The sequence below is a fragment of the Toxorhynchites rutilus genome, chromosome 1 (genome assembly GCF_029784135.1).
Source record: "Toxorhynchites rutilus septentrionalis strain SRP chromosome 1, ASM2978413v1, whole genome shotgun sequence".
Lineage (NCBI taxonomy): Eukaryota > Metazoa > Arthropoda > Insecta > Diptera > Culicidae > Toxorhynchites > Toxorhynchites rutilus.
The window spans coordinates 109401657-109411702 of record NC_073744.1 but is presented as its reverse complement, the minus strand read 5'-3'; the positions used below and the strand labels follow the sequence as shown (position 1 = coordinate 109411702).

Below are 10046 nucleotides of genomic sequence, written 5' to 3'. Positions count from 1 at the left end.
TTCAAGTGAGATTCTACAAATACAGTAAGTGACATATAATTTGACATCTAGCTAATTGGACAGACCACTAATACGACACGTTTTATTGGACATTTTTACCTCTAATTGGACATTTTTATAAGCATCGAGTTCGGGGCCAAAATTATGGCCTCCGAAAGTCGTCACCAGACGTCGAAATTGTGCCACTGTCATCACGCATGTCCAATTACAGGTCAAAATCGCCACCAATGCGACAATGAGTGGTGAAAGTTTTTACAGGAAAATATGCTTTCTTCATGATGGAAAGACGAATTTATCATATTTCTTAATATATTGTGTTCACCTTCAATTTCTTTCGATTTTTGTTGTTCTCCCCAAAAAGAAACGCACGCTAACATCACCATCGAAGAGATTGCATATGCAGATCGAATAATCGTAACGCAAGGGGTCTTATACTTATTACAGACATACGAAGCTGTACTAGCGTTATACTTCGAAAATTGTATGTATATGTGTAAGAACACACTGGACGGCTCTCCCGCGCGGATTTTGCAATGACAGCCGCCGCGGGGCCTTGATAATGGAATGTAAATGAGATAAAACACACAAGGCGGAGCGGGTACGGCCGGTTCTAAAGTCACTGTTGTAAGGTTCCTCATTCTCTGCGGTGGCTCGATGGAGATGATGCGCCGCAACGGTTTTGTGATAGTATTAGTGTTTATGCGGTGCACATGAAGCATGGCAATAATAATTGTACTATCGGTGAGCCAATACGTGAAAATCACTCTGCGGTCATGTAGCTGCGGATTCTCGAATACCACCCAAATTATCGAGAAATGACGTTTGTGATCAACTTCTCTCTCCCTCTCGCTCAGGTAAACATCCCTCTTCCGTTTTCCGCCATTCTGTCTTTATATACCTCCCCTCTACTCCGCTTGCAGTCCAAACAGTTGTACCTTGTACCATAGACTCGTCTTGCATCCGTCTATAAAAATATAATAATGGCAGCTAGTGAAGCCGTCAAAAGCCGCTGAATGTGTTTTTCATCGAGCTCCTGCTTCTTCTTCTTCTTCAATGACACTAACGTTCCTAGAGGAACTTCGCCGTCTCAACGTAGTATTACTTGCGTCATTTCTATTAGTACTTAGTTGAGATTTCAATGCCAAATAACACGCCTAGAATGCATTCTGAGTGGCAAGCTCTAGAATACGCGTGATCACAGTGCAAGTCGGAGGAAATTTCTTTGACGAAAAATTCCCCCGACCAGAACGGGAATCGAACCCGAACACCCGGCATGTTAGTTATGACGCTAACCACTCGGCCAAGGGAGCACGAGCTCCTGCTGCGACTTTTTTTTTATCCCAGCAGCTGCGACTTGTCATTGCGAGAATCGCGCGGGAGAGCCATCTAGTGCGTTTCCACGCTATCACCATGTACAGCGCTAGAACCATGCAAGCAACTCGGTACAATCGCTGTAGCTTCACCGACCTGTTTTACCGCTATACGTGGCTACAGCTCAATTCCAATTGTGCGCAGCGCCATAGACGGGTAGGTAGCATGAACAAACCAAATCAAAACACTCGGTAAATATTTTTCTCATTTACTTTTGAGTTAATAATAACTCAGATTGGAAACTTATTAGTTGAGTTCGATAGTTTAGACGCTGAATGAGAACCATTTTCATTGAAATATGTGGTCAAATTTCTGATTGTCAGTTTGACATGCGGTACAATGTACAGCTAGAGTATGTGTTTCATGGTACGATGGTACCTGTACAGCGCTGTACACGTACAACCCTAGTACAGCTGAAGGTCTGTCCATGGTATTATGAAATATTACTTGCTAAAAAAATCAATGAAAGGTGGTCGCAAGTGATTTTAGCAAGTTTTCAGCATTTTTCGTATTTACCGATGTACCGATTCATCGATTTGCGCGCTTCCTCGATATCTGTGCTCACCTCGGTATTCGCGTAGTTCGTGCACGAATCGACGAAGTGGAGAGCCGGCATCACGCCGATGTTTGAAGAAAACCTTCAACTATCTATTCAGCAGCCATCATTTGACTCGATCGGGCGAAAAAGTTTGCAGTGAATTAAAACGTGCAAGTCTAGCCGCAACTTTTTGCATTTCAAACGTTTAATAGAGTTGTTGTAATCTTAACCTACACAAGATAGTGAAAATGTCTGAAGAAAAGAAGGTGAGACAAAAAATGGGGTTTATTAAGGGCTAGAGTACCATTTGGACGGAAAATATGAAAATACAATTATAGTTTATGGGACGCCATCGCCATATAATGGCGCACTTTGTGCAAAATATATTGTTTATGACATCTGCTTTGCTATTTATTAGGACGCCAAGGGTTCTGAATCGGAGCATATCAATTTGAAAGTATTAGGACAGGACAATGCCGTTGTACAATTCAAGATAAAGAAACACACACCCCTCCGGAAGTTAATGAACGCTTATTGTGACCGAGCGGTAAGTATTTGCTTAGATGTTTGAGAATTCCAAGATATCAAGTTTTTATAATGATCAATCGTCAATTTTGAATTTGCGCATCATAGTGTAGTGTAATCGTATACGCTTCCACTAGGATGTGAGTCAAGAGTACAGTTGTGTGCGTTGGTTACTGTTCAGACTTAAGATGATGCAGTATTAAAATCAATACCTGAAAGATCCAAAATTGGTTAGTTCTGAAACAAATTATTTTCTATATTTCTTACAGGGTTTGTCAATGCAGGTCGTGAGATTCCGTTTTGATGGCCAGCCTATCAATGAAAATGACACACCAACAACGCTGGAGATGGAGGAAGGGGATACAATCGAAGTTTACCAGCAACAGACAGGCGGAAAAAATTGTTTTTAAAATTAACTTTAAATGCGTGTAAAAATAACAAAAAGAAAACAAAAATATAATTCCGTAAACTATTCGCTCATGATCTTAATATTTTCTTTAAGTTGTACTAGAAACAAAAACTAGGAAATGTTTGATTATCAGGCTACAATATTGTCAGGCTTGATTCCCATTCCTTTAGCGAACAATGAACCAAATTCTGGTAATATAATTAAAACAATCTTTCGTCATGAAATAAAGTAGAATAAAAATACTTTTTTTTTGTTTTTATTTAAATTCAGAACTTAAAGACGATCAGACATTTTATTAGCTACTGATCGCAGGTTTCCATAAACTTTACTTGCCGGTGATCCCAAAATGAGGTGACTAATAGCTCGTTTGGCGTATTGTATATTTTTATAATTGCCCAGAATATGAATTTTCGAATCTTGAAGAACAATTCGCGTCTTGGTTGAATTTTCAAGTGTAAACTTCGTCCTTCCGCCTTTGCCTGCTAGCCGACCGATGGCTCGACTTAAGTGATCTCCTTTTAACATCTTCACGTCGTTAACTTCGAAAGACTCGATAAATAAATCGTCCAATCTTAATAACGCCAAAGCATCCTCGACTGCAAATCCAAGTATGAAAGCACGAACAAAATCAGCACCTTTTTGCAAGTTTGATGGATCCTGTGTTTCTGGGCCTAGCCGAATTTCGACCTGCTTGCTGGTCACATTGTAGCGCATCTGAAGGAATAGCTGCTCCACAATTGGCGTAAAAATTTTCAGCCAATGTTCTTTTAATGCTGATTGTCTGGAATTGAAATAACAATTATTTTTGACCTGTGTAGCAGAAAATATAATGTACTAACCTGGATCTTGGTACAAAAATTTTACGCAGCCCTTTCTTATCAACCTTTTTTGCTTTTACAACTTCCACTGACTTGACATGTATGTCTTGTATAGTAACAGAGTCTACTTCCATCGTGAATTGTTATGAAAATATCACCAACGACCAAAATGAAGAGCTGGAATAATTTCGGAGAATAACTAGTCACCACATGGCTTTCATCTGATTGTTTTGATATTTATTTTGACAAGAAATTTTCACCCTTCAGAATAGCATTTTTAGTTCCCTGTCAGAAACTGAGACGCCAGAAATAAGGCGCTTCGTAGTATAGTAATAGGTGGGTCAATACGTTAAAACTTTTGCTGCCAACTTGAATGTTTGAGCGGCTCGTACACGATCATCCGTATTGACATTAACAGTAATGATATTCATTCGAGATTCACTTCAATCCATATTACCATTATTATTGAACCTTACACAACCATTTCCATTATCATTACTTTTCTGCAGTATTATTATGGTCTTTAGTTTAACAAATATGCTTTAGTTTTTACATCTTAACAATTTTTAACTTAGCAATTTCCTATCTCTTATACACAGTAAGTACCGCAAACTCGACCACCCTCCCCCCTTCTCGCGTTACGTAATTTGTGCACGACGCCTTACACCAAAATTTCTTTCCTATAGTATTGTTATGGCCTCTAATTCAACAGGTATGCTTGAATTTTTATATATTACACCAAAATTGCGCACACAAACGAAAAACTACAGAACTACGATGTTATTGCACAAAATATTTTGCTGCTTACTCATTAATCATACATAGTAATTCACTAAGCATACCATAGTAACTGGATATGAACATGGTTCACGACACAGAAGTCGATTCTGACAGCTTGTAGAAGTGCAGCAACTCTAGCACTCATATCCGTGGAAGAAACTAACATTTTTTGAAACGAAAATTATATTTTCTGGAAAAAATAAATATTCTGATTGATAGTTTAAAAAGTTTTCTTTAAACAATGAAAGAATCTTGAACGAACATTATTTCTGATAGTGATAGATATACATCCTCATTTTGGTTTTCAAACGAATAGGAAACGAACGCAAATCCCATCATTGTTTTCGAACGAGCCATTCGTCGTATTTTCAACTTACAGTCGTACTAGATCAAGTTATTGGTGTACTTATTTGCATAAACTATATTATCGATATTGATGACAGATGTTTACATTTATACATTTCTTTTTTGATTTGAACTCACCAATATTTCCGAAGGGCTCGTTCGAATGGATGAGCTGACCAAACTCAATGCCGCTAGTCAAAGTACATATAATAGAAGGTAAGGGATATTTCCTATGTATACACACGGAGAGCGCATGCGCTACACACACAACGAAGTTAGTAATAAAAAATCCTCAATTTGTTCGAAGTTCTGAAGGTTTTTCAATATTTCTCGATTTTAAAAGTCCTAAACATCATGAAAAGTGGCAAAATCTCCGGTCGAGTCGACGGTAAACACGATAGTGTAATTGGTTTTTACTGCAAGTAACGTTTTATGTGAATTTCTATCGATTTCATACTGAATAGTTTTTGTTTACTTCAGCAAAATGTTGAAATACCACGTCCCGCGATGCCGGAACAGAATAATTTCGAATGAGATAAACTAATCGGAGATGTTTTCAGTTATCCCATGCATTCGTTCCTTGGATCGGGAACGAGAACGACACTGCTTCGATATAACCTTTCCACACATTTCGGGTTTGCATTATTTTTATAGTACAGGTGCGATAATTTTACTGTTTTCAATTTTAAAATAATTAAGTAGACTACTATTTTATTATTTCGAAACATATTTCGAGACAGTTCTTGTGTTATAATTTAAAAAATTAAAAAATGTTTGTTTTTTTATGGATTCGATCTATGGTTAATAACTATTTCTTGCTTTTTTTCTTTGCCTACCACTACTTGAACAAAGCAGGGAGTAGACTACCTTCTTATTCTACGTACTTTGGCCGCTAGTAACCAAAATCACTCATCTTCCTCCCAGGCTGGGCAACAACGCTCGTCTAACTGCCTCGGGATCTCACCGTGCTGCAACCAGTGAAGCTTCGACACATGAGCTCGCTTACTTCACCACTAACTTTGCGTTTGAAGTTTCGTCCACGTGTTCAAGTATCTAGAAACAGTGGCAGCCAAAAAGGAGAAATCGAATAATGATCTCGATAGGCACACTACCCTACGGAGGTTGGCGCTCTCGTCGAAAAAAAAACGCCGGAAGCATGATGGACGGTACCCGGAACAGACGTGCTCACTTCGATTCTGGATATAGCACAAGCGATGGAGGTTTCGATAGTAAGCGTTAGTCCTAGGAGGATCCGCACGATAGAAGTGGCACGCATTCGCCCAAATGGTCGTCCATTCCAATCGACATAGGCTTCAGTGGGAAACCACCACCAGCTTCAGCTGCACCATCAGCAGCAACATTTATCTGTTGTAATCTGCAGGTACAAATGGTCTCTCAGTTCTGCTCAGTGATAAAAGCCACGGTGGTGGTGGCCAGACTTCAGAAAACAAACATAGCGCTGCGAATGAGTTTGATTTTCATCAGCGCGTGGCCAAAGAAAACTCGTTTCTATATTGGTGCGAAAAGCACAAAATTCATAAGCACGACAGCGCAAAATGTACTCATCACAGAACCTAGATACTCGTCGCATTCTACACACACACACACACACACACACATATATATATATATATATATATATATATATATATATATATATATATATATATATATATATATATATATATATATATATATATATATATATATATATATATAAATGCGGAATAGAGGGACACTTTGCCAGCGACTGCAAGGGAAAGCCAAGGTGTATGCTCTGCGAGGACAGTAATGACCATACGACGGGAGGCTTTAATTGCCCTGTGTACAAACAGGCGAGGGCAAGCGAACAGTGATGGAGATAATCCAAATAAATCTCAACCATTGTGACACCGCACAGCAACTGTTGTGGCAGTCAACGACAGAAACAAAATGTGATGTCGCAATTATCGCGGAGCCGTATCGCATTCCCCCCGGTAATGGTAATTGGGTGACGGATAAAGTGGGAATGGCCGCCATCCAGGTCATGGGCCGATATCCCATTCAGGAGGTAGTCTCGAGGACTCGCGAGGGTTTCGTGATCACAAAGATCAACGGAATTTTCATCTGCAGTTGCTACGCACCTCCCAGATGGACGATGGACCAGTTCCACTATATGCTGGATGTCCTCACCGAGGAGCTCGCCGAACGAAAACCAGTCGTTATAGGAGGGGATTTCAATGCCTGGGCAGTAGATTGGGGAAGCAGATGCACCAACGCGAGAGGGACTTGCTTACTAGAATGGATGTTACCCTGTGCAACGAGGGTACCACTAGTACCTTCCGTCGAGATGGCCGAGAGTCCATCATCGACTTGACTTTCTGCAGTCCGTCGTTAATGACAAAAATGAGATAGAGGGTATGCGAAGGATACACACACAGTGATCATCAAGCCATTCGTTATACCATTGGCCAGCGACACTCCGTGGCAGTACGGATAACTAGGACATGCCCACGCAGGTGGAAGACAAAAATCTTTGACAAGGATCTTTTCATCGAAGCACTACGCGTGGAGAGTGGCGTCTTGAACATGAACGCAGATGAACTGACGGAAACGCTAGCCAAAGCATGCGATATAACAATGCCAAGAAAAAGGGAACCCAGGTATAAGCGACCTCCAGCCTACTGGTGGAGTGAGACACTTGGCGTGCTTCGGGCCAACTGCCTCAACGCCAGAAGACGCTTCCAACGGTCAAGCATAGACACCAGAGAAGAGCGGAGAGTGGAATTTAGAGAGGCTAGATCCACTCTTAAACGGGCGATTAAGCGGAGCAAATCTAATTGCTTCAGGGAGTTATGTCGGGACGTGGACGTCAATCCATGGGGCAATGCTTACCGAGTGGTGATGGCGAAGCTCAGGGGCCCAACGACACCTTCCGAAATGTGTCCCGAAAAATTAAAAACTATCGTGGAAGGGTTATTTCCGCAGCACGACCCAACGACCTGGCCACCCATGCCATATGGAGAGGATGAGGATAACATCGAACGCAGAGAGGTGACGAACGACGAGCTAGTTGCAGCTATGAAACGCCTCAAAACGAAGAAAGCGCCTGGCCCAGATGGAATCCCCAACGTAGCTTTAAAAGCGGCAGTCCTATCATTCCCTGATATGTTCAGGACAGCAATGCAGAAGTGTCTAGACGAATGCTACTTTGGCCCAAGCAGCAGCAAGAGGCACCTTTTGGCTAGTGTCTCCTCATCGACATTACGATACGGGGGTCCAGCCTGGATCGCGGCGTTAGAAACTCAGCGGAACACGAGGAGGCTGAATAGTACGTACCGGCTCATGGCGATGCGAGTCGCGAGTGCGTACAGAACCATATCAACAGAAGCGGTCTGCGTCATAGCCAGGCTAGTCCCTATCAACATCATCTTGGCGGAAGACAGCGAGTGCTATATGAGGAGGGGAACCAGAGGAATCCGGAAGCTAATGAGGGCAGAGTCGATGGCTAGGTGGCAGCAAGAATGGAGTACGGCTCAAAACGGCAGATGGACACACAGGCTCATACCGACACTAATGGGCTGGGTAAACAGGAAACATGGAGAGGTGAATTTTCACCTAACGCAGTTTCTGTCTGGGTATGGCTGCTTCAGGCAGTATCTGCACCGGTTTGGACATGCAAGATCGCCTCTTTGTCCGGAGTGTGGAGATGTGGAGGAAACACCGGAACACGTCGTATTTGTATGTCCAAGATTCACCACAAGGCGCGAGAGGCTGCCTACCCTTCATGCTGGGAGCATCGTAGAGGAAATGTGTCGTGACGAGGGCACCTGGAACGCAGTGAACAGTGCAATCGTCCACATCATGTCCGAGCTACAGCGGAAGTGGAGGGCCGACCAGCGTGCGGATAACGCCTGACTATAAAAGATGAACCACAGTGAGATCTGAAGCACCGGAGTACCCCACGAGAGCGGCCGTGACGGAGTGCGCGTTATGTTGGAGGGTACTACCTAATCGGCGCTCCGCTGGGAAGAGAAATCCTGCGAGAGTGACTGTGACGGGTTGCACGTCAAGTTGGAGGGCAATTCCTAATCGGTACACGTCTCGACGGGTAAGCGGAATCTGGCAAGAAGGATTGACAAATTGCTGGCAATGCCTCATGGTGGATTGTAAAGAAGAATACTGCGAGGACTTCGACGAAGCGAGCGCCTAGGAAGGCGTCACTAAATCGGTGTGTGCCTCACGAGAGTTGCTGTGACGGAGTGCGCGTTATGTTGGAGGGCACTACCTAATCGGCGCTCCGTTGGGAAGCGAAATCCTGCGAGGGTGGCTGTGACGGGGCGCGCGTCAAGTTGGAGGGCGCTTCCTAATCGGTGCACGTCTCGACAGGTAAACGGATACTGTCGCGAAGAACAGAAAAATGCCTGCCTGTCAACGCCTTATCGTGGCCTGGATGGAGGAACACTGTGAACATTTCGAAGGAGCGAGCATCATGGAGGAAGCCATCGACAAACTGGTGCATACCCCACGAGAGTAGCTGTGACGGAGTGCGCGTCATGTTGGAGGGCACTACCTAATCGGCGCTCCGTTGGGAAGAGAAATCCTGCGAGGGTGACTGTGACGGAGCGCGCGTTAAGTTGGAGGGCGCTTCCTAATCGGTGCACGTCTCGACGGGTAAATGGATGCCTGCAAAATGGTCATGAGCGCAGTGGAGAGCAACGAATGGTGAATAAGAATATAGAGAAAAAGGGAAGGATCAACGCTAGCTTGCGTTGAAAACTCGTGAAGTGCACAGCCGCCCCCTGAAGTAGTCGCCTAGATGTGGTCCCGGTAGGAATGAGGCTACGAGTAGAGGGCTTAGTTTTTGTGGGTGCGATCCCTACTCGACGTCTGGGTTATCCCTTCCCAGATAAGGCTGGAAGAGCGTTCCTCACCTCTATAAAAAAAAAAAATTATATATATATATATATATATATATATATATATATATATAATATATAATATATATATATATAATATATATAAATATATATATATATATATATATATATATATATATATATATATATATATATATATATATATATATATATATATATATATATATATATATATATATATATATATATATATATATATATATATATATATATATATATATGTGGTCCCGGTAGGAATGACTTCCGAAAGTATACAGCCCTGCGCTGACAATCGTTTGACATAGCTGTTAACCAAAGCGTCATATCGTTAGTTGAATGTCTGCCATTTTACAATATGGATC

The 10046-nt window shown here is 42.3% G+C and overlaps 2 protein-coding genes across 2 annotated transcripts; one reads left to right on the top strand and one right to left on the bottom strand.

The window, feature by feature from the left end:
• The first annotated feature begins 2009 nt into the window (after positions 1-2009).
• LOC129776036 (small ubiquitin-related modifier 3) lies at positions 2010-2923 on the top strand. The gene is made up of 3 exons (XM_055781408.1): positions 2010-2175; positions 2328-2456; positions 2704-2923. The coding sequence occupies exons 1-3, from the start codon at positions 2158-2160 to the stop codon at positions 2842-2844; spliced, it is 288 nt and encodes a 95-aa protein (XP_055637383.1). The 5' UTR covers positions 2010-2157; the 3' UTR covers positions 2845-2923.
• Positions 2924-3101: 178 nt separating this feature from the next.
• On the bottom strand, positions 3102-3890 carry LOC129776026 (RNA-binding protein pno1). Its single transcript, XM_055781397.1, has 2 exons — positions 3683-3890; positions 3102-3624 (listed from the first exon to the last, which is right to left on the bottom strand). Exons 1-2 carry the CDS (start codon positions 3793-3795, stop codon positions 3117-3119), a joined length of 621 nt encoding a protein of 206 aa, XP_055637372.1. The 5' UTR covers positions 3796-3890; the 3' UTR covers positions 3102-3116.
• Between the last annotated feature and the right edge of the window lie 6156 nt (positions 3891-10046).

Bases quoted from the DNA above. Each gene is read 5' to 3' on its own strand.
- LOC129776036 (XM_055781408.1), top strand. The intron at 2,457-2,703 runs GTAAGTATTTGC...TATTTCTTACAG, and splicing joins ACGCTTATTGTGACCGAGCG to GGTTTGTCAATGCAGGTCGT.
- LOC129776026 (XM_055781397.1), bottom strand. From the start codon at position 3,795: ATGGAAGTAGACTCTGTTACTATACAAGACATACATGTCAAGTCAGTG. The intron at 3,625-3,682 runs GTTAGTACATTA...TTTCAATTCCAG, and splicing joins ATTTTTGTACCAAGATCCAG to ACAATCAGCATTAAAAGAAC.